Genomic DNA, 23,648 nt, shown 5'->3' on the forward strand with positions numbered 1-23,648 from the left:
TTATCCGTTCATCTGGTGAAAGGCAAGTTCTTAGAGTTTACTGTGATGGCATCCTTGGACACAGGCAAGGTGGTCCTTAGTGAAGTTCATGTATGACCCATACAGTGTGACCTGTACACAGCTATGCAGCCATGAGTAGTTGGTGGGGGGTGGGGGTGGGGCCCGGGGGGGGAGCGCTCCATGAACTGGGAAGCTGGAGTTCACTCCAGCATCACTTAACCAAAAATCCCTAGGAAACAAGGCTCTGGCCAAACAACTGGTGCATTTTGTAATTTCTTCCAAGGCATGTATTTTTCTAGAAGGTGCTCCGGCCGTTTTCTTTGGATGCGCCTTGAGTTAGCAGCCTGCCAAGCAATATTAACTCTTCCTTTTTAATTCAGGGTAATAGTAATTGAGGGGCAGACCGGCAGAGCAATCGGTTTGGGCACATGCATGTCAAACGGACCATATATCATGACATCAGACATTTCGAGAAAATTGCTTTTCCTCCCTGAATGCCAAGTCATAAATAATTTTGGGTTGGGATGAGCTCTGGCAAGCATGTGCTTGACTCCAGCGAGTGGCCTGTAAATATTGTGAGCCATAGAGTAAAAAATGAGGAGTTAGATTTGTGGGGTCACTTCTAGTCTGGATCGTGCTATAACTCGTAGCAATAGATGCTGTAGGTGCCCCGCCCAGATGGCCTTTCCCGATGGATGTGCCCATCACCCACCAGCAGTGTGGGCTGCTAATGGCTCTCAGCTGCACCCTTATTTCAGCGATTTGACCTCAGCTGACAGGAGCCTCTTCTGGAAGGTGATGCCTTCCTCTTGGAGGTGGTCTGCAACCAGACACATGCTGCTAAATGGGACAGGGGACAGACAAACAAAGCCCTGATTTGTGGCATTTTCCAATGTCTGTGGTGTAAATACTCCCACTGTGGCTAATTTCAAGCTATCCTGCAAAAATAAATAAGTTGCTTAGGAGGATAATAAGCACGTGCGGAAAGAAAAAATGGCATTTCAAAGGCAAAGGCGTGATAAACACAGAGTTCAATGTCATGGTTCTCCTGGCCGGATGGGATGGGATCGTCTGAGAGGGAAGAGGGGCTCTGGCTGATATTGATACTATTACTAAAGTTCAGTTTCTTAAGCTGGGTGGTGAATACCTGGATGTTTGTGTTCTTTTTCTTTATACTGTGTATATTATGAGTTATATGTTTTCTCTTGCGTGAATGAAATGTTTTCTGACCAAAAGGAAGCCTTTTAAGCTTTGATCTGGTTTTCACCTACACACATGGGACATGGCTTTTTTTTTTTTTCTTTTTATGGCTACACCTGCTGCACATGGAAGTTCCCAGGCTAGGGGTCAAATTGGAGCTGCACCAGCCAGCCACTGCCACAGCAATGCAGGATCCAAGCCTTGTCTGTGACCTATACCACAGCTCACAGCAACGCCGGATCCCCGACCCACTGGGTGGCCTCTGGGTACAATAGTGGGCTGCTGAGATGAGGGACCCAGACTTGTAGGATCAAACCCCTTGGGCAAGGGAGGCAGGGGCCCCTTGCAGAGGAGGCATTGCATGCACAGTGACTCCTCACGCAGTTCCAGGGTCGTTGCACACATCAGGCAAAGGAGGGTAGTGCCAGGCCCTCAGATCTCTGGGCAGCTCCTGCCGTTCACTTGTGCACAGGTGTCATCATCTGAGTCCTGCAGGACCCGAGGGCTCTGTGAAGCTGCAGCCTGGGTTAAGATGGATCCAAGGCACCCAGAGTCAGGCCAGAGAGGTCAGGGCTGGAAGGACCCAGACCATCAGGGTGCTGTGAGTCAGGCCTGCTTGGGCAGTGGGGTTCCCTCCCTGGGGAGGAGAGGCTGGGGAGTCTGGAAGCTGAGAGAGAGATAAGGCCCGAGACAGGTGTCCTGAGCAGGGTGGTGACAGCATGGGGTCCCTTAGGAGACCCTGATGTGGTCAGTGAGTAGGATCACAGAGTGTGACTTGGGGAGTTTACCAAATGGGGTCCATGGGGTCGGGAGGATAGGTTCTCAGGCAAGGGCTTGTCACACATCCACAGATGGTCCCAGCTGAACTCAGCTTTTCCAACTGCACACAGAATGAGATGCCTCTGGTCCCCCCAAGGGCACACATTAGGATAGACCCTTTCTTCTTAGAAACTCTTGCACCTTCCCCTCGGGGGCTACCTGGGTCTAAGGGCCTTTCCCTGAGGAGAAGCCACAAAATTAGGGCCTCCCTATGTCCTGGGCCACCCCTCCCTCCACGAGCCCCTCCTCCAGCTTTGGGCCAGGCCTTCCAGTCTGCAGAGAGTGTCCCCAAAGAGAGTGTCACACCCCACTCTGCCAGCAGCCAGGTTCCTAGGACCCAGCTTCCCCAGGACCCTGTCAGGGGTCCAGAACTATTTTTTTCTTGTTTTTATAGGGCCACTCCTGCAGCATATGGAGGTTCCCAGGCTAGGGGTCAAATCAGAGCTACAGCTTTCAGCATACACCACAGCCACAGCAATGCGGCATCCAAGCTGAGTCTGCGACCTACACCACAGCTCACAGCAGTGACAGATCCTTAACCCACTGAGCAGGTCCAGGGATTGAGCCCAAGTCTGCATGGATCCTGGTCGGGTTCATGACCACGGAGCCGCAATGGGAACTCCAAGAGGTCCAGAAATATTGATTCTCTTAATGGTTGCTCATAGAGAACCAAAGGCAGAGCAAAGTAAAACTTGCCTTTCAGTTTTCCACAAGTTCCTCATGGTTCTCCCTTGAAACCCTGGACACCAGATGCCCACCCCCAGAGGAGGGAAGAGGCAGCTGTGGACACCAGCCTGAGCCCCTCGGACTGAGCTTCCCATCCAACACAGCCCCAGTGACCCTCAGCCACCAGCAAGTGCACCCCCTGCTGGTCCCCAGCCCTCCCAGCCATGCCAGGGAGGGCCTGAGGTTTCATTGTGAGGTTTTCATTATCATCAAATATAAGGGGGAGTGAAGGGGACGTTATAAGCTTTCCTTTTAATAATGAATCCCATCTCCTCTTGCAGTTGGTTTTTTTGCAACAGATGCTCTTGCAGAAAATGGAGCAAAATGGAAAAGACAAAAAGGCGAGTAATTAACTCAGCCCCAAAACCTTCCCAACAGATGTCAGGGACGGCAGGGCAGAGTGCCCAAGGCCCGCCCACTGCACCCTCCCTCGCCTGGCACGGCTGCCCGGCTACTGCCGAGGGGACGCATATGTTCCGATGCTGCTTGGCTTGGCTCGGTGTTGGGGAAGCGTGGAGCCCGCCCTCCCGCTGCTCAATAACTGATGACCATTTTTCTCCAATTAAACTGAAATTGAAGGATCCTCAGACGTAGACACCCAAGTAAAATAATTAGTGCTTAAAATGTTAATTGTGCTCAGAGCTTCTCTTTGCCTCTGGAAGCTGTCTGCAAGTAAGCATCCAGGAAGGCAGTCCTCGGTGGAGAGAGGTGGGCTCCCCACACCCCCTGCCGCCACCCAGCATGCTGGCCTTACCTGAGACCTCAGAGTGCCAAGGCCCTGGTGCCCATTCTGTCCATGCAACACCCTGATGGCCAAAATGATGGCTCTGTGAGATGGGCCGTGACCCCCTGCCTAGCTGGCACCCTGTCCCCAGGCACTGTCAGGCCCTGTGGCATAGTGGTTAGAACAAGGGCATGGAGGCAGACAAGTCTGGCCTGGATCCCAGCTCTGCCACCCACAGGACCAGCAGTGTGGACACGGGCAACACACGTGACCTCTTTGAGGCTCATGCCCTCATGTGGAACTCGAGCCAGACCTCTTCTGCTGATGGGCAAGAGACACCCTTGTGTTCTCAGCATGAGCCAGGTCCCAGATGAGGAATTCCAGAAGCAATGTTCCCCCTCCATAGGACCAGGAGGGTCCAGTGTCAAGGGCAGAGTCATCGTGTTCTTTCCTTGTGGGCTGTGCAGCCTGCTTGCCTGCTTCCCCAGGAACGGCTCTTCCTCTGAGAGGAAGTGCTGTGGAGGCAGCCCCCCCCCCATCCCACCAAGCTGCTTGCCCGCTAGGTAAACATCTCCCTGCCCCTGGAGAGGATTTACCCTCCCCGGGGGCCTTTCCTGTGTGTAACGCTGCCCACGCGTGTACCCCATTTCCATTCTCTGCAGAGATGACATGCCTAAGAAGCTTAGGCTCCTTCATGCCGTGCGTCCTAAGGAAATCCACTTAGCTATTCCATGTTCCCTGATCCTTCGCATAATAAGATTCCTTTATCTCTTGTTGTCATGGGAAGTATATATTAACTGATTAATATTAATGTGTTGGCCGATTAATATTAATACCGAACCGGTTCATACTTCACAAGGCAGGGATGTTGATGAGCGCCGTGCAGCCCAGACAGCTGTCGGGTTTTGGCAGATCTCAGGGGAGACGGCAGAAGTCAATGCTTGACCCTTTCTGCCGCGCCTCGTTATGGACACCATGTCGTTAGCGGTGTCTGTCGGAGCTGGCACGGAAGTGTGTTTGGACTCTAAGTGTGGCAATTAAAATCCTTGCCATCCAAGACAGCATATTTTATCATTTAAATAGCATTTTTACATTCTCCTAACATATTTTCCCAGTAACATTGTTAAATTAAGTGATAAAAGGTTATTTCTTGCTTCTGAAGTTGAAATACGTTACCATTATTCCTTATCTGCCTGGAATTAGAAAGGTTTCGGTAGTAGATATTCTAAAGGTTTCATTATCAAAATTCACCAGACATTATAAAACAAACACCTTTTTTTGTGTGTTAATTGAAGATGGACAGAAGCTTTGTTTTCTGACATACCGGAGATGGCTTGTGGCATTTGGTAGAAATGAAAGTGCCACCCTTTGAAGCAGCCAGGGTGGATGCTCAGGGCTCTAGGGGTCAGAGGGGACCCCAGCTAATCTTTGATCTGAACCTGCCACTGCCACTGCTCCCTAAGCCACATCTTAAACATCACGGTAGCCAAAGACAGTCAGGGAGGCTGGAGCATCCATCCATCTTGCCTACAGGGGAGGTGCAATCAGAGGCTGCATCTTTGGCCAGTGGGGCTGGACCAGCCTGCCTGTGGCTGTGTCCCTTCCACATCCCTCCATCTCCCCGCCAGCTACCCACCTGTCCAGCCCCAGTCCTCACTACGCCTCCACCTCAAATGCCTTCCCTGGACCTCAACCCATTCATCCGTTACCCATCCCCCATCCACCAACCCGCTACCTACCAATCCTCCACCACCCACACGCCACCCTCTTCCCATCCCACCCACTACCCTCTGCGCTGTCCTCGTGCCACTCACATGCCGTCTCCCCACATCTCCGCTGCATCGCGTCTGACGTGGAAGACACCCTCTCTGCACCACAGGAGCCTCCCCCAGCCTGATTTACCACCCCTACCTCCCGGGTATTTGTGCCCTGAGTAGCAGCTGGGGCCAATACCTGGTCATGGACCACTTTACCCCGTGCCTGCATCCCTGAGTCACCCTGTCTCCCATGAGGCATTCTAGGCCGCGGGGCTCCTCGGAGAACACATCTCTTTGCCTAGGAAGAGACCTCATAGGCCAGCGGAGCTGCTGTATTTCCGTGGGATGAGCAGGACTCACCCCAAACTTGACCGTCCACCCTGCTTCCTCCCATGGCTGTCCCCACCACTTTGATGCAAGGGGTGGGATTCAGTTTACCAATAAAGAGGCTCATACGCTCATAGACTTCTAGCCAGAACAGAGCCTCCACCGAGTTTGTGGGAACGGTCCAGGTTGCACTGCGACAGCCTCTCGAGTGTTGGCCCTCCTTGCATGCCATCTGCAGTCCCTGCCTGATGGGGTGGCCATCCCCAGACATTGGGGGCATAAGTGACAGCATCTCTAGCAGAAGATTTCAGCCAAGTATGGGACCTGGGGAGGCAGGGCTGTGGGTGTCTTCCTGAGCCCATGGTGGGGTCCTCCCTAAATTCGTATGGAGGTGAACCTTGAGGTTGACCTCAGTTCCTCTGAGCTCTTCTCTGCAAGGTGAGGTCTCAGGGTAAAGCAATCATCTGAGTGAGCGATGCCGGCCAGGGGCCATCCGTCGGCAGCCCAAATGGTCCTCATTCTTCTCAGGAGCTCAGCCCCGCAGAGCCATCCTAGCCTGTCCCATCCAGGTCTTCCCTCCACCCAAGACAAGGTGCAGACTGGGAATAGCCCCGGTGTGTTCCGGAAGCTGGGCAGGGCCCAGAGGAAGGGTGTAACCTCTGAAGGCACAAGTGGTTTCTGGAGCCCGACCTCAGCTGGCTGGGTGCTGTGGGTGGAGCTGCAGCAGGTCAGATAGCCGATGAAAGCTAGAAACGACCTTCTCAGGACATCCACCACCTGTGAGCCTCCCCCAGTGCCCAGAAGAGTGCCTTTCCATGAATTTCCAGCTCTTCCAAAATCCCCGCCATCTCCAACCACAATGTCTCACAAAAGCCTCAGGCATTCAAAGCCTGATACCCTCTGTTCAAGTGCCCCTCTGCCTGAGGCTGAGCATGTCCTGAGCACTTCCTGCTCCCCAACAGCCCCTCATTCTCTAATCGCCTCCCTAACAAACAGAAAACATACTGGTCGCCGTTGTAAGCAACCCTGGGGTGATTTATAGCCATCATCACAATATTTTGTTTGGAGCTATAAACCTCCAGACATAAATCAAGCCATTAGAAGGAACGACGTTTAATCCTGCAGAAGAAGCCTCGGTGGGCTGAGCCGCTCTCACCCAGCCAACGAATCATTAATTCTGGAGAGGAAGCATCCCCCCACCCCCACACACACACCCCAACATGGACAGCCCCTCAACTTCACCGCACACAGGCGTGGAGAGACGAAGGCACGAGCCAGGCTGCTTTTGTCTTGTGGAATCGCACATTCACTGCAAAGAGGTGCCCCAAACATGTGCCCTGTAATCCAGACGGGAGCCTTAATTCCGAAGGAAATGCACACAGCCGGGAGGGGCCACGTCTGTGCCTGTGATCTGTTCTCAGCGTCCTGAGAGCAGCCGCTGGTTGGACTTCAAAGGCAGCAGGAAAACCGCGCAGACCGTCTCGTCTTCTTCAGCTCTCTGTTCACGGTGACCCTTGCCGTGAACCTTCCAGCAGCCATTATCTGGGGCTGGTGTTCTGTTTGCAAAACGGACGGGTTTAATACTCAGGGCTCTGCTGCTGATGTGCAGGCCAAGGCTAAGAAGGGGACCTCACTGAGCCTCGATGGGAACCGGCAGGAACCTCAGACAGGGCCTCCCAGGAACCCAGCAGCCCCGGCCCCACCCAGGCCGATGCCCACATCAGATTCTCTGCAAAGGGTGCCTCTCAGAGTTAAGGAGACACCCCTAAAATGTTGGCCAGGGGAGGGGACTGGGGGTCCCTGCTGAGGGACTGCCTTAAAGACTTTGGCAGATTCGAAGGTCATGTGACAATCATGCAAATGCTGTTCAGCATTTCCCATGTGTCGTTCTACTTAATATTCTTGTGCTCAGAGCTAAAAGTGTATTGTCATGCGGCGTCATGTTGGCTCGTGTTTCAGGGATGTTGGAAGTCGGGCTGGGTTGCCTGGTTTGGGTCGAGGCGCTGCTTGCAGCTGAGAGCTTCTCTCTGCAGGCTTTACTCAAGTCTTGGGTCTCCAGTTCATGATGGCCAACCCCAGTGTGGGGTCTTTCCCCATTGGTTCCTCTCTTCTCCTGGCCCTCCCTCCCTCAGAGTGCATGTTCAGGGGGCCCCTAGACAGTTCCCTCACCCTCACCCCTTATTCCCCTGACTCACAAGCCCTCCAGCCCACCCGATCTGACTGTTCTCCAGAACATGCCCTCGCCTTTCATCTCCCTGCCCCGCCTGAGTTCAGGCCCAGCATCTCTCATCTACATTAGGATGTAAGAATCCTGACCAAGAAGTTCCTGTCATGGCGCAGTGGTTAACAAATCCAACTAGGAACCGTGAGGTTGCAGGTTCAATCCCTGGCCTCGCTCAGTAGGTTAAGGACCCAGTGTTGCTATGGCTGTGGTGTAGGCCGGCAGCTATAGCTCGGATTAGACCCCTAGCCTGGGAACTTCCATATGCCACAGGTGCAGCCCTAGAAAAGACAGAAAGAAAAGAATCCTGATCTGTTTTTCCTCTTCCTTTCGGCCTTACTGTTCTACAGGCCATTTCCCAGTCGCCTCCAGAAAGGCCTTTGAACATTTAGCCCACCGGGCCCTTCCGCATTTTCTTTTCTTTCTTTTTTTGTCCTTTTAGGGCTGCATGTGTAGCATATGGAGGTTCCCAGGCTAAGGGTCAATTGGAGCTGTAGCCAATGGGCTGCATCACAACCACAGCAACGCCAGATCTGAGCTGCATCTGTGACCTACACCACAGCTCAGGGCAGTGCCAGATACTTAACTCACTGAGCGAGTCCAGGGATTGAACCCACATCCTCATGGATACTGGTTGGGCTTCTTACTGCTGTGCCATGACAGGCACTCCCCACCACCCCTTTTTTCAGACCCAGGATGGGTCACCTTTCATGAGCCACGGGGCTGAGGGCTCAGAGCCTGTGGGTCTTTGCAGGAGTGTGCCATGTGGGTGTGGAGGCCAGCCACACGCGCTGTGATGGGGCTGGGAGAGAACAGGACATCTATGCTCCCCAGGATGGCCCAGTGCTGCCATGGTCAGCCCACAGCCAGCCCAGGGGGCTCCACTGCTGGCTGGGCCCCAGGGTGCCAAGCTGGGCAGAGTCAAGGGCTGGCCAGCCAGAAGGGAGAGGAGGAAGGTCTAGGGCAGCTGTCCAGGGAAGGTGATGTGCCCACACCCAGCCACTGCCAAGGCCAGGGTTCATGCCCTACCTCTTAGGAGAGCCAGCCACATCCACAGGCCAGGGCCTTCCTATACTGCTAGTGGACTGGTCCTTGGCTGGACCTGACTCCACTTTCAAGGCCCCGCCCTGGGAGAGTCACCTCTCCTGTCGCATGTAGACTGCAGCTCTCCAGACCTATGCAGAGAGCAGCTGAATTGACTGCCAGGCCCCCCAGAGCTCCAGGCACCTCCAGCCTTGTCTTCGTCAGCTGTGAGCCACCAGGGACTCTATTCTGCTCGGGGGCACACAGGTTGGTCCCCGATATGCCATCACCCCTCGGGGGTCCTGGTGGTGATAGAGGAGATGCCAGGGACAGGATGGGCTGGAGTCGGGGCCGGGGCCCCTCTGGATAGTCAGTGGATGGCAGTGACCACCGGTCCATGGCCGTCTAGCTGCCCTTGTTGGGGATCAGCACATCTGTCCCAGAGCCTCTGGGCAGCCCTTTGCTGTCTCACTTGTAGGAGCCAACCCACTCCCTGGGGGTCCTGGAGCGCCTCCCTCACCGAGCGCCCCCTGCAGCAGAGCGCTTCCAGGAGCACCAGCTAGGGTGGTGGCTCCTCAGGGTGTCACAGGCAACAGCTGTGACATGTCTGACAGCCACAGGCCAGCTCAGTAATTGACGCCACAGTGGGAACATCACATCCTGAAGCCGGCTAGAGCCGGACAGACCTTGCAGCCAGGCCACCGTGGTAATGAGGCTGCCCCATCGGCGGCCTCCGATGGCCTGACTCGGCTCCAGGGAAGAAGTGTCTGTCACAGGCCTGGGCCAGTCAGCATTGTTGGTATTTTCCTGCAAACAGGCAGCCCCTCAGTGGGGCTACCTCAAGACTCAGGCTTCAGCATGACTCACTCGTTTTTTACTTTCTGGTAACCGCCCCCCCCTCCCGGCAGCGGGAACTCACCAATATTTAAGCCAATTTAGGCCCCTTCCTGCAGAGCTGACTGGAGGGCAGTCACCAGGGGCCTTGACAGCCAAATAGGAGACCCCATTTAACCTGGCCACTGCGGCCATGCAGAGCTGAGCTGCAGTGCCCCGCGGGCTCTGGACAAAGGCAGGTCTCAGGCCCGGCCCATTACCAGTGCTTCAGGTGATTGGCTGCCTCAGCCCTGCTTTCTGTCCTCTGGCAAGTGCTGCCCCCACCCCATCACCAACCCCGGAGAGCCACAGGCTGTGCAGTATGCCCCCCCAACTCCACCCCGTCATCCCCCCTTCCCCCTCCTTCAGCTGCCCTCTGTCTGTCTACACATGGGAGACCCACAGACATCTCAGATTCAATAAAGACCTGTCCCTCTTCATAGGAAATGGCCCCAGCATCCACCCCACTGCTCAAGCTAGAAGCCAGGATCCCTGACTCTGCTCCCAGTCAGTCCCCAGGTCCTGCTGTTGCAGGGCCCACAGGAGCCGGCTGGTACCAGCCCACACGGGCCCAAGTCCACGTTCACATCAGTGGCTTGAAATCTGCCATGGGGAGTTCCCACTGTGGCTCATGGTGTTAAGAACCCAACATAGTGGAGTTCCCGTCGTGGTGCAGTGGTTAACGAATCCGACTAGGAACCATGAGGTCGCGGGTCGATCCCTGCCCTTGCTCAGTGGGTTAACGATCCGGCGTTGCCGTGAGCTGTGGTATAGGTTGCAGATGTGGCTCGGATCCCGCTTTGCTGTGGCTCTGGTGTAGGCCAGGGTCTGCAGCTCCGATTCGACCCCTAGCCTGGGAACCTCCATATACCGTGGGAGCAGCCCAAAGAAATAGCAAAAAAGACCAAAAAAAAAAAAAAAAGAACCCAACATAATGTCTGTGAGCAGATTTAATCTGTGCCCTTGCTCAGTGGGTTAAGGATCCGGTGTTGCCACAGGATGCAGTGTAGACCAGCAGTAGCAGCTCCAATTCAACCCCTAGCCTGGGAACTTCCATATGCTGCAGGTGCGGCTGCAGAAAGAAAAACAAAAAACGTCTGCCATGGTAGAAGTATTGACACCACGGGAATCGGCCAACACTACAAATTAGGCTCCTCCACCCCCACGGAGCTCGTTGTTTTACCAGCCTGCCACCCTGCTGCCATTCTTCCTGAAATATTCTGCACACCTCTCTTCACTTTCTGCCATCATCACCAGGGTCCAGTCCCCAGACATTTTCTTGTGTGACAGTGGCAACATCCACTGACCAGGTTTCCTGCTTCTGTTTTTAGCTCTTCATCTCAGAATGACCCTTAAACTCAAAAAGCTCTAGCTTAAGGCCTTTCTAGGCTTCCTCGGGGCCTTAAGAGAGAAGATAAGGATCTACTGCCTTTGTGGGGACCGTTAGCCCCCTTGCTTGCCAGCAGCTCCTGCAGCCATCATGGTCTTGCCTTTTTTTTTTTTTTTGCTTTTTAGGGCCACACCCACAACATATGGAGGTAACCAGGCTAGGGCTCCATTTGGAGCTGCAGCCACTGGCCTCCTCCATAGCCACAGCCACAGCCACAGCAATGCAGGATCCAAGCCACATCTGCAACCTACACCACAGCTCACGGCAGCGCCAGATCCTTAACTCACTGAGTGAGGCCAGGGATCGAACCCACGACCTCATGGTTACGAGTCGGATCCAGTTCTGCTGCGCCACAATGGGAACACCTCTTTTTTTTTTTCTTTTTTCTTTTTTTTGAATCTTGCTATTTCTTGGCACTTTTCAGTCTCGGTATCTTTTCAGCCCGTGAGCCCTGCTGTCATGGTGGCAAGGCCACCAACCTCTGCCAAGAATGCCCTCATTACCATCGGGTGCCAATGAGTTGTCACACGCTCAAGGAGACCGCACCTGATGCCCTGGTCTTGCCGATGTCCCCCACCACACGGTACCTGCCACATCCCCCGTTGCTGCCATCACACTGGTGACCACTGCCTCCCCTCCTGGCTAGATGGCGGGGCCATGACTGTTCCTGACCAATACACTGTCTTTGGTGCCTAAGGCACTGCCTGGCACATGCGGGGCTCTGTCAGTGTGGAGTCAACAGACAGATGGTAGTGGCCCGGGTGACTGGGTTCTGCTGCCAGATCTCATACTGCAGGGGAAGCAGAGACGGGGGGAGCCCCCTGGGAGCACCGCAGCTTTGCGGTGAGTGTCACGAACTTGTTCTTCCTCATGTGCAGCAGCCTTCATAGCCCCTGTCTCCCCTTCCAGGCCCAGGTGTGTGGAAGGAATACATAAAGGGAAGAAAAGGCCTGACCTGATCTAAACCACGTGCTGTGTGCTCTCAGAAACTGTACGCGGACATGAACCACCCCCCCAACCCGGCACACACACACAGCGGGAAGCACGTGCGTGTGCGCCCCAAAAATGTAGTGTGAGCATCTCCTCGGCACACATGGTATAACACAGCTCAAGACCCATCGCATCCCGTTCCATGCAGCAGGCACACATGGGGAGGCACAGCACAGTGCATGGCCACACACCCCCCCAAACATGGTGGAGTCACCCCCAGGCTCTGACAGAGGAGAGCTTTAAAGCGGGGGCTGAGGACCCCTCTTTGTGCACAGGCGGGCACTCAGAGGATGCTCAGGGGGACACCCCCCCCCGCCCCGCACACCAAGTGATGGGCAGGTGGGTGGGAATGGAGTGACAGGACAGCTGTTGACTTTACCGCCCGGCTAACTGGCTGGCTGGTTGACGGACAAGCAGCTCTGATGCGCCACTCTGACAGCTCCAAGGGAATTCACAGCCAAGGCTGGGCTGACAGGGAACTACCCAGTTGAATCGTGGATCCTAATCACGGAGGTGAGGGAGTGGAATCGCTAAACAAAACAAGTGGTGGTCAGAGCCATCAGATCCCTGTCAGCTCAAGAAGAGAAGATTCCTACTCGCCTCTTCCGAAGACAGGGCTCAGGGACACTCAGCTGCTGCAAAGGCATCCAGGTGAGGGGACCACCAGGAGCCAGTGGCTTCCATCCCTTGCACTCTCCCTGTGCCCAGTACCATGCATGGTTTCCTTTGCACATTTGCAGACCTGCAAGATGGGTATCTTTAAACCCATTTTCCATATGAGGAAGCTACAGTTCAGTGAGATCAAGGTCACACAGCAGTATTCTCTCTTTTTTCCTTCTTTTCATCATTTTATTTATTTTTGGCCATACCCGTGGCAGGCAGAAGTCCCCAGGCCAGGGATTAAACCCACACCACAGCAGCTACCGGAGTCAAAGCAGTGACAACCCTGGATCCTTAACCCACTGAGTCACCAGGGAACTCCTTTTAAAATACACTGCTTGTTAAAAGCTGTGACTCAGAGTAGACTCTCTAGGTGAAGGGAGAGGAAGCCCTTGCTCTGGTCTGGGCCAAAGGTTAGGGGTCACTGTGTGACCCCACTATGAATTTGGTTGTCTTGGAGTAACTTAAACACCCACCCACCCCGTCCTGGAGGCTGAGGCAAGAGGACAGGGCCCTGCAGGGCTACTTGCTGCCCTGCCCAGGAGCATGCATGGCCTGACTCCCACCTTTCCCTAAGGTCCACACTATGACCACAGAGCCTTCTTTGGGTTCCAGGAGCAGCCGGTACCTTTGTCTGGGACACCTTGCTGCCTGGAGACCATTTCCCGGCTCTGGACCCTGGGGGCAGCAGAGATGGCCTGGCTGTGCACTGAGGCCCTTGCAGAGAATTGAATGAGTTGAATTTTCCGGTGCACAAGAGTGAGAATTTAAGGCCCTTCTGTGAGGCTTCTTGCATCTGAATTCTGTGCCTTGGAGTCCAGGCTGCCCTCCAATTGCTGAGTGTGTTTAAACTTCAGTTTTGCATCTGATCTGCATAAATTAATAATCTACCCAGATGAAGGGAGCAGCTCAGAATGGGGCAGGCAGAGGCCAATGTGGGGTGGGGTGGAGGCGAGAAGGCTCGCCCCTCCAAAGAGCAGAACCTGAGCTGATGGGAGAAGAGCCAGAGGAAGAGGTGCAGCCCCCGTGAGGACCCCAGAGCAGGCCCTTGCCCCATGCCCTGCAGATGGCAACTCGAGGCAGCCAGCCGGGTGTGTCCAAGTTCTGAACACAGACCCCACACGGCCTGGTTGGGGTGGATAGACCCTCAGTTAGGGCAGCTCCTGTCTGCAACTGGCCACACAGCTAGCAGCTGCCACCCAGACCCACAGGCCCTTCCCAGGCTGCCAGGCTGTGCTGGAGAAGCCTGGCCGGGGGGTAGGTGGATTCCAGCCAGAACCCTGGGCTGTGGAGAGAAGCCCAACCACCCATCCCCTACCTTCAGGGCCAGCTCTCAGTCCAGACAGCCTTGGATTTTCCACAAGCATTTATTGACCTCCTGCTGTGTGCCAGGCCTTGTGCCAGACTCTGTCTGACACAGTCCCTGCCCCAGGAACACAGAGAACTAACACAATCCTTTGCTATGGATTGGACAGCTCAACCCAGCAGGGGAAATGTTTTCTCACCCCCTCCAGGCTGTTCCTGCCCTGCGTTCACAGTGCTCTTAAAGCTTCCTGAAGTCACACTGCCCTTGGTATGAGCTGGATTGTGTGTCCCCCTCACCTCCCAAATAGGTCGCAGTCTCAACCTCTAGAATCTGTGAATGTGACTTTATCATAGGGTTTTGCAGAGGTCATCAAGATGAGGTCATTAGGGTAGGTCCTAATTCAAAATGACCAGAGGAGAAACGGGGACACAAGACAGCCTTGTGAAGATGGAGACAGAGATTGGATTTAAATTGCTATAGCCGGGGAACAGCTACAGCAGCCAGAAGCTAGAAGAGGCGAGGAGGGATGCTCCCCTGGAGGCTTCAGAGGGAGCATGACCCCGCTGACCCCTTCATTTCAGACATCGGGCCTCCAAGACCTTTTGTTATTTTTGACCCAGCCAGTTTTGTGGCCTTGTGTTACAGCAGCCCTAGAAAATGGATACACCCCCTGTGATGGTGAAGTTGATGCATCCACTTGACTAGGCTATGATGCTCAAATGTTTGGTCAAACACCAGCCTAGATGTTACTGTGAAGGTATTTTTCCGATATGATTACCTTTAAATCAGTAGACTTTGATGGCGTTCCCATTGCAGCTCAGTGGGTTGAGAACCTGCCATATGGAGCTCCCACTGTCATGCAGGGAAATGAATCTAACTAGTAACCATGATGTTGCAGGTTTGATCCCTGGCCTCGATCAGTGAGTGGATTAAGGATCCGGTGTTTCCATGAACTGAGGTGTAGGTTGCAGACACGGCTCAGATCTCGTGTTGCTGTGGCTGTGGCGTCGGCCAGCAGCTGTAGCTCCCTTTCAACCCCTAGCCTGGAAACCTTCATATGTAGCAGGTGTGGCCCTAAAAAGCAAAAAAAAAACCAAAAAACAAAACAAAACAAAAAACCCAGCCAACATAGTGTCTGTGAGAATGCGGGTTTAATCCCTGGTTTTGCTCATTGGTTTAAGGATCTGGCATTGCCACAAACTATGGCATAAGTTGCAAATGCACCTCAGATCTGGTGTTGCTGTGGCAGTGGGATAGGCCAGCAGTTGCAGCTTCAATTCGACCCCTACCCCAGAAACTTCCATATGCCAAAGGTGCAGCCTTTCAAAAAAGAAAAAAGAAATATCAGTAAACTTTGAGTAAAGCAGATAACCCTCCATGATATGGGTGGGCCTCATCTGATCAGTTGAAGGCCTCAGGAGAAAAGAAGAACAGAATTGTGCCTCCAGAGAGCCCTCAGACTCAAGTTGCACCATCAGTTCTTCCTTGGGTCTCCAGCCTGCTGGCTTGCTCTGCAGATTTTTCCCAGCCCCCAAATTGCATGAACTGATTCCTAAAAATAACCCCCCTTCCACATGTCTATCTTACTGGTTGTTTCTCTGGAAGATTCTCACCCAGAAACCTTCCAGACTTCCTGCAGAGTGGAGTCTGGCTGCTCCCTCAGGGTTTCTCCCATGACCCTAGCAGGTGGTACATGTACCCTGGTGGCATCTTTTCCTGCCAGCATCTCTGCTTCATACCCATGGCTCAACATCGTTCATGTGAGGTTCTGCACACTGACCAGCCATGCAGGGCTGCCCCAGGGCATGTGGTCTTTCTCCCGGCACACACAGTAGGTGCAGGAAACTCCAGGAAATCAAGAACCCTAGTCTGAAACTCTGCACAGGGCAGGGACTTTGAACTGCCGCTCCTATCCCCATGGGCCCTCCTGGCCCCTTCAGTTGTCTCCCATCTCTGTCCCTCACTGTGGGTCTGACTCCTTCGGGATGACCATTCCTTCCCCAAGGCTGCAGTGTTCAGAGTGGCAGGACCCCTCCCCTCCATCCATCAGGCCCTGTGCTGGGGTTTGAGCAGCCAGAATAGCAGGCATGACTGTTATCTAGAGCAGACATGTTGGTCACTCTCCTGAGACATGACCCGCCTGGGGCTAGGGGGTCAAGGGCACATGAGACAGCCCTTTCTAGACACTGGGGTTCTGTTTTAACTCATGTCTATGTTGCCTGTATACACAGCTTGACTGAAAGGTTGATCCTTAGCCCCCACCCCCAATGGGTCCTGGGCATCCAGGATTGGGACTTTTTTATTTTTAGGGTCACAATTGCAGCATACAGAAGTTCCCAGGCTAGGGGTTGAATTGGGAGCTGCAGCTGCCAGCCTACACTACAGCCACAGCAACACCAGATCCAACCCATGTCTGCAGCCTACACCACAGCTCACAGCAACATGGGATCCTTAACCCGCTGAGCAGGGCCAGGGGTTGAACCCGCATTCTCGTGGATACCAGTTGGGTTCATTACCCCTGAGCCACAAGGGGAATTCCAGGATTGGGGCTTTTGAATTGAATCAGCCGGCAGGTCTCCCCCAGTGACTCAGAGAGGAGGGGGCAGGGGGCCCTCCCCCCCAACAGCCTATGTGCTGGTGAAACCCCCTCCCCAGATCTGCCCCCCAGACTCAAGGCAGACAGCCTAATTACAGGAGACTGGCCTCGCACACCCGTACATCAGCCTCTGCCTCCCCTTGGCAGGTAACCAGGAAGCTTTTTCAGCCAAAGGCTCAAAAGAAACCCTTCAGCCAATGAAGAGCTCACAGCGTGGAGCACACTTGGCAGCCCCCATAACTCTTGCCTTGTTTATTCTCACCACTGCTCATTCTTATCGGACGGCATGTGTTTCAATCGCTCTGTGAATGTCCTCTGTCCAGAAAGAGAAAGTGGTTGTTTATTTCTTCCCCTACAGGGGTTAGGGCTCCCTTACAGGTTGTTAATATTAGGCTGAAGGGAGAGGACAGGTGACTCAGACACTGAAGGTGGGACATGTACATGACTGGCTTTGGGGGTTCTTGTTGCTGGGTGGGGGTGGGGGAGGCAGGGGAGTTACGAGGCGGCATGATGACATTAAAGGGAAGGGGGGGCTGGGGGCGTGGCTTTTATCTGCCTTGTACACCTACTTGGGGGCTTGAGGGGGCAGATGTGTTATACTGAGACCAGGCTCCCCTCCGGGTCCCCCACGGCACGGGTTCTGCTTCTGGTGGCAATACCTACTTTGCAGCACTGCAGAGGCAAGGTCCTTCCCTGGGTGCTCCCTGGAGCTGTCCAAGGTCCTGACTCTGGGGACTGTGCAGACCTCCAGCCTCAAGATGCCCAAGGCTCTTGGTTTTCATGTGCTCAGCGCTGAGGGGTGGTCTATGCTTCAACCTTTCTCTGAGAAGTGCCTGAAAGAGCAGCTTCCTCTACAGGAAAAGTAGGGCCACTGGGCCCCTGGCCAGCAGGCCAGCTCATGCATTTCCTCCCTTAAGTTTCTTTCTTTATCCCAACGTGGCCACATGGGACAGGTTCGGTCTTTGCAAACAAGCTGCCATAAGTTTAAGGGTCAGGAACATGCAGCCTGTGACAAACTCAGGCTCCACATAATATCTGTTTTTGGGTTTTTCAGGCTCCACATAAGATCTGTTGTTGGGTTTTCCTGAGGATAATTCTTTTTTTCAAAGGGGACCATTGCAGACTGGCTTTGTTGGGCAAAAGTGGCCAACAGGTCAGGAGATTCACCCAGCCCTAGGCTCTGTCCAGCAGGGGCTTTCTCTCCAACCCATGCTCAGAGCTCCAGCCCAGCCAGCCTTCCAGTGGATCAACCTCAGAAACCCCTTGGGCCCTCCTTAACAGTCTGCACAAATAAAATGAGTCAGGCTGGGTGTTCCCATTGTGGCTCAGTGGAAACGAATCCGACTAGTATGCATGAGGATGCAGGTTCGAACTCTGGCCTCCCCCAGTGGGTTAAGGCATCCGGCATTGCTATAAGCTGTGATTTAGGTCACATACATGGCTTGGATCCCGCGTTGCTGTGGCTGTGGTGTAGACCAGCAACTGTAGCTCCAATTCAATCCCTAGCCTGGGAACTTCCGTGTGCTGTGTGTGTGGCCCTTAAAAAACAAAAACAAACAAACCAAAAAAATCACGATCAGGCCCCACAGCTCACCACCTTCCAGGCTGTGGGGACGGCGCCAGCGGGAGGTCACAGCTGTAGGGGCTGTGACTTCTGTAAGCACAGCCTTCTCCAAATTCACCTGCCTTTTGTAAGTGGCTCCTCAGCCCCAACCCTTGGCCAAATCTGGCATGACTCATTTGCTCCAGAAAAGGAATATAAATAAGCGCCATCGCACCTTGACAAGTTGACAGGCTTGACAAGCAGGGTAAATTCCCTTATCTGAGACTCGGAGGAGGAGAAGTGATTTAGCAGAGCCAGCTGCCAACACCAGGAGAAAATAATTAAGGAAAGCCGGCAGTGTGGAGGAAAACGGAGTGTGTGGAGGGTACCTCTGGTGAAGGGACCTGTGATCATTGGCAGCAGGAGGCACTTACTGGAAGGCAATGAGCTCAGGAAGCTCCTGCTGGGGATGGCCGCCTGAAGAGATGAGGAGGGGCAGGCAGTGGCCGGAGTGGCCGGCAGAGGAAGGAGGCTCTGGGCTGAGGGGGGGACCCTGGTGAGGGTCTTCATTCTAAGAGGCTTTTGCCTCAAGGTCAGGCACCCGCTGCTCACACCCCCATCCCCCGAGGGGTGCAGCCATTTCTATGTGGAGCTTTCCCTCAGCTTCCATGGAAGCATCTGGAAGGCTTATTTCAGAGCTCCCCCACATGAACACACACACAAGTACAGAAGCTTTGGAAGACCCAGGAAGGTGTGGACACTCTGCCCTTTGCCCAGGGAAGGGTCGGCCTCTGTTCTCAGTACAAAGAGATCAAAGAATAGGAGTTCCCACCATGGCACAGTGGGTTAAGAATCCAACTGCAGCAGTTCGGGTCGTCGCAGAGGCTCAGGTTCGATCTCTGGCCCGGCACAGTGGGTTAAAGGATCTGGCGTTTCAGATGGCGTAGGTCGCAGCTGTGGCTCTGATTCAATCCCTGGCCCGGGAACTTCCATGCGCCCCGGGTGCAGCCATAAAAAAAAAAAAAGGGAAGGGGGAGGTCCTGTCATGGTGCAGTGGAAACAAATCCAACTAGGAACCATGAGGTTGAGGGTTCAGTCCCTGTCCTTGCTCAGTGGGTTAAGGATCCAGCGTTGCCGTGAGGCGTGGTGTAGGTCGCAGACATGGCTTGGATCCCACGTTGCTGTGGCTGTGGTGTAGGCTGGCAGCTGTAGCTTTGATTGGACTCCTAGTCTGGGAATCTCCGTATGCCGCAAGACCCTAAAAAGGAAAGAAAAAAAAAAAAAGACGGGGAGAGAGGGCGAGAGAAAGAGAAATCAAAGAATAGTATTGCAGCAGAAGAAAGGTGCATCACACCCTAGCTGTGCACCTTCAGCTCCACCTCTCTTGGGACTTGGGGAAGGTCCTAGCAGGCTCAGGGAACTTCAGCTTTCCAGCCCAGGGGTGACCTCATCCTTGCTTGCTGATGAATGAAGGAGAATTGTGAGCACCTTCTCAGACTGGCCAGAACAAGGGCCAGCGTCATAGCAGTGGCTGAACCTGTAAAACTGGACCTCATGAGAAATCAGCAGAGTCCCTGGGTCAGGAACAGAGGACGTGGATGTCCCCTTGCCAGCTGGGTTCCAGCCACTGGACCTCTGCCGAGTACACAGAGACAGCAGGGGAAGTGCCGGCCCTCCAGAGCCCGCCCCTCCCCCAGCAGCAGCCAGAATTTGGTCAGGTGTGCTCAACACAGAGCCCCACTGTGCCAGCTGGAAGCTGGAACTCTCCACTTGTTTAAGAATGGCTGGTTCTGACCTGACTGTGGCTTTTGGCAAAGACTCAGAGCAGAAATATCCACTCACATGGCACAAGGGGCAGGAAGAGTGCTGATGCCTCAGTGGCCAGCCAGGAACGGGGAGGGAAGTCGAGAGTCCTAAATAGGCTCCCCCAAAGGAAATCTTCTCATCCCCCCAGGCCCTCTTCCGAAATGAATCAAACTGAGTAGAAAGCAGAAAGCTCTCCTCTGGCCAAAGGTTTGCCTTCCTGAGGCTTATCCTGAGGGACCCTGGCTCCAGCGCAGGCAAAGCACATCCTTGGCAGGCCTCGGAGGGGAAGGTCTGGAGTGTGGCCAGTGATGCACTGATTTCTCTCCTCCCCCCAGTCTCCAGTAGGAGCTCACCAGACAGTCAGTCACTGTGCTGGCCTCCCCTCAGCCCTTTGGAGGAGACCAGGGTGAGCAGAATGAAGTCAGCTCACCCCAGAGCCCCAGGACTAGCAGACAGGGCCAAAAATCGCAGAGCAGATGCCAAGGTAAGGGAACTTCCTGAAACCAGTGGGGAGGCCCCAGTCCAAGAGGAAGGAGTGTGTTCCCCTCGAAGGCCTGGAGTGTGCCAAGGTTTGGGTGCAGGTGTGTCACAGTCCACTACAGAGGGATGAGGGCTGGGGCCAGGCGTACAGACGAGATGGACAGATCTTCCTGGGGTCCCTGTCCCCGTGAATTAATGACAGCGTGAGGTGGGGGCAGGCTGTGAGGTCCCCAGCTGCTTCACTGGGCAGGTATGTGGGCAGAGCTGGGCAGGGTGCCTTCCTGCCTCTCAAGGTCACATCAGGAGGTGGGACACCTAGAAATGAGCGTCAGCTGGGAGCCAGGGGGACCCAGGATTTGCTGCACCCCTACTTGGCAAGTGGGTATTGTACGGAGCCATGCCTCTTCTTCCGCTCCCCTGAACAGCCTTCTCACAGAGCTCACCCCAAGTGCCCTCCAGTCCAGAGCACCCACATTCAGGAGCCTGGAAGCAGGTCCCTGGAGACCACATGGTCCTTCCAGTGCTAATACTGTTCTCTCTGTTTGCTTTCCAGGAATAAAGTTCAACATCAGGCCACAGCAGCCCCACAACGTGAGTTCTGAGCGTCTGATAAATCTCAGCCTGGGCAGTCTGGGGAAAGTTGGGGAGGGCAGGAAAGAAAATTCGGAGCTCACATTAAATCCATTCTTGGAAAGAAAAATGTGTCCTGTCTTTCCCGGGAGGCTTAGGAACAAAACCTGGGACCTTGGACCCATGAATTTCCCTTTCCTGTTGGATGGTGGCTTTGGCCTCTGTTAATAGAAGCATTAAATCTGAGCCTGGCTCCTTCAGGCCACCAGCTCCCGCTGCCCCTCCTCGCCTGGAGGAGGGTCCTGGGAGGCCCACGCCACCTTGTGGCCAAAATGACACTTGCGCCTCACACCACGGCCGCTGAGGGGAGAGGAGGCTTATGGGGGCTGGACGGGGCCTCAGACCAAAAGGGTCTGAATCCTGCAGGGTCAGCTTGTCCCGCTCTCCATGACCCAGGAAGAAACTCAGTCCACAGAGGGGGGCAGGGAGCCCGGCCACGGCATGGGGCTGGCTTGTGTGACTCTTAGTGCCCAGCTGTCCTGTCCATCCTACTAACCACTTCCCTTCTTGCCCCAGGACCTCCCACAAGGCAGTTCCCAGGATGGTGACCTTAAGGCACCGACAGAGAGGGTCATCCGAGACTGGTCCAGCCAGACCTCGAGGGGACTGAACCCGCAGGTGCCGGAACAGCCTCCAGCCCACCTCAGCGTGGGGGCCCGTCTGCGACCCAGGCAGCGGCGCCGAAGGCTGCTTATCAAGAAAATGCCAGCTGCGGCGTCCCTCGCCGCCAACAACTCGGCTGCTACTTTGGTCCTGCCGGCACCCAGGGCCCTGGACGGCCGCTGGGTCAGCCTGCACCAGAGCCAGCAGGAGCGCAAGCGGGTGATGCGGGAGGCGTGCGCCAAGTACAGGGCGAGCAGCAGCCGCAGGGCGGTCACGCCCCGCCACGTGTCCCGCATCTTCGTGGAGGACCGCCACCGCGTGCTGTACTGCGAGGTGCCCAAGGCAGGCTGTTCCAACTGGAAGCGGGTGCTCATGGTGCTGGCAGGGCTGGCTTCGTCCACCACCGACATCCAGCACAACACCGTCCACTACGGCAGCGCCCTCAAGCGGCTGGACACCTTCGATCGCCAGGGCATCCTTCACCGCCTCAGCACCTACACCAAGATGCTCTTTGTCCGCGAGCCCTTCGAGAGGCTGGTCTCCGCCTTCCGCGACAAGTTTGAGCACCCCAATAGCTACTATCACCCGGTCTTCGGCAAGGCCATCCTGGCCCGGTACCGGGCCAACGCCTCTCGGGAGGCCCTGCGGACCGGCTCTGGCGTGCGATTCCCCGAGTTCGTCCAGTACCTGCTGGATGTGCACCGGCCCGTGGGCATGGACATCCACTGGGACCACGTCAGCCGGCTCTGCAGCCCCTGCCTCATCGACTACGACTTTGTGGGCAAGTTTGAGAGCATGGAGGACGATGCCAACTTCTTCCTGAGCCTCATCCAGGCGCCAAGGAATCTGACCTTCCCCCGGTTCAAGGACCGGCACTCGCAGGAGGCGCGGACTACCGCGCGCATCACCCACCAGTACTTCGCCCAGCTCTCCACCCTGCAGCGGCAGCGTACCTACGACTTCTACTACATGGACTACCTGATGTTCAACTACTCCAAGCCCTTTGCAGACCTGTACTGAGGGGCGGGGCCAGCTGGCGGTGGGCGGTCCCCTCCCACCCACTCACCTGTCCCGCAGGTGCATCCCACCCTCCCTGGGTCCTCACCTGGGAACCGAGAGGTACCCAGAGCAGCAGGGCTCTGAGGAGGTGAGGAGCCATGGCTGCTGGGTGGCACAGACCCTTTGGGGGGGACACAGGCCCAGGCCTTGAGTGGGGACCCTGGCCCTTGTCCCATAGCCACTTCCTTACTCCTCAAATAAGGAAGATAGTGGGGGTGAGCTGGACACCCCCGGAGTCCCAGCTGCCCGTAGTCAGCTCAGCCAGAAGTCAGGATGACCAGGGGAGTCTGAGGCCCAGAGGATGAGGGTCCCAGCGGTAAGGGACTTCCTGCAGTTCCTTAGCCATTGCCTTGTACCAAACCACACGGTTTGCAGCTTTTCTATGACCTGGGAGGAGGTTCCCTTGGAATGAGGTTCCAAATAAAGCACATGGTTTCCAGAGCAGCCGTGTCTATACTGTGTGTTGGTGTGGGAACACGTGGACTTTTCCCCATGCTCTCTGGGCCTTTCTCCCTCCTTTCAGGCACCTGCAGGCCCCACCCAGGGAAACCCAGGCAGGAGCAGCCTGTGCCTGACCAGAGGAGTTTGCAACTCCCATCCAGGGCCGGCAGCAGCATCTCACCTCAGGCTCCAAGGCCAGGATTCCATCAGCCAGGCCCTCCCACCTCACTACCAGCGCATTCATCCCAAGAGAAGCCAGACCTGTCTCGGTGGAGGACCATCAAGGTCCCTTCCTGTCAGTGCACTATGTGGGGGGCCCCCTGGGGGCTGCCAGAGCAGGGACATGCTCTCTGGGCAAGCTGCTATTTGGGGCTGCCCCTGGGGTCAATGGGACCCTGCACACGGGTCTGGGGGGAGTGGCATTTCCAGACGGGCCATAATGCCATCCCTGGATTTCTGAACCTTGGGATAAGC

At 55.1% G+C, this 23,648-nt stretch overlaps 1 protein-coding gene across 1 annotated transcript in view; it reads left to right on the top strand.

Moving 5' to 3' along the window:
• Window positions 1-23,174, top strand: part of CHST8 (carbohydrate sulfotransferase 8) — a 122,166-nt gene extending 98,992 nt beyond the window's left edge. The window contains exons 3-4 of the mRNA XM_047792770.1: window positions 20,995-21,032; window positions 21,588-23,174. Of these exons, the coding sequence (XP_047648726.1) occupies window positions 20,995-21,032; window positions 21,588-22,694 (1,145 nt within the window). The 3' untranslated portion in view covers window positions 22,695-23,174. The remainder of the gene's footprint in view (window positions 1-20,994; window positions 21,033-21,587) is intronic.
• The last annotated feature ends 474 nt before the right edge of the window (window positions 23,175-23,648 follow it).

The sequence above is a fragment of the Phacochoerus africanus genome, chromosome 8 (genome assembly GCF_016906955.1).
Source record: "Phacochoerus africanus isolate WHEZ1 chromosome 8, ROS_Pafr_v1, whole genome shotgun sequence".
In the NCBI taxonomy this organism is placed as follows: Eukaryota; Metazoa; Chordata; class Mammalia; order Artiodactyla; family Suidae; genus Phacochoerus; species Phacochoerus africanus.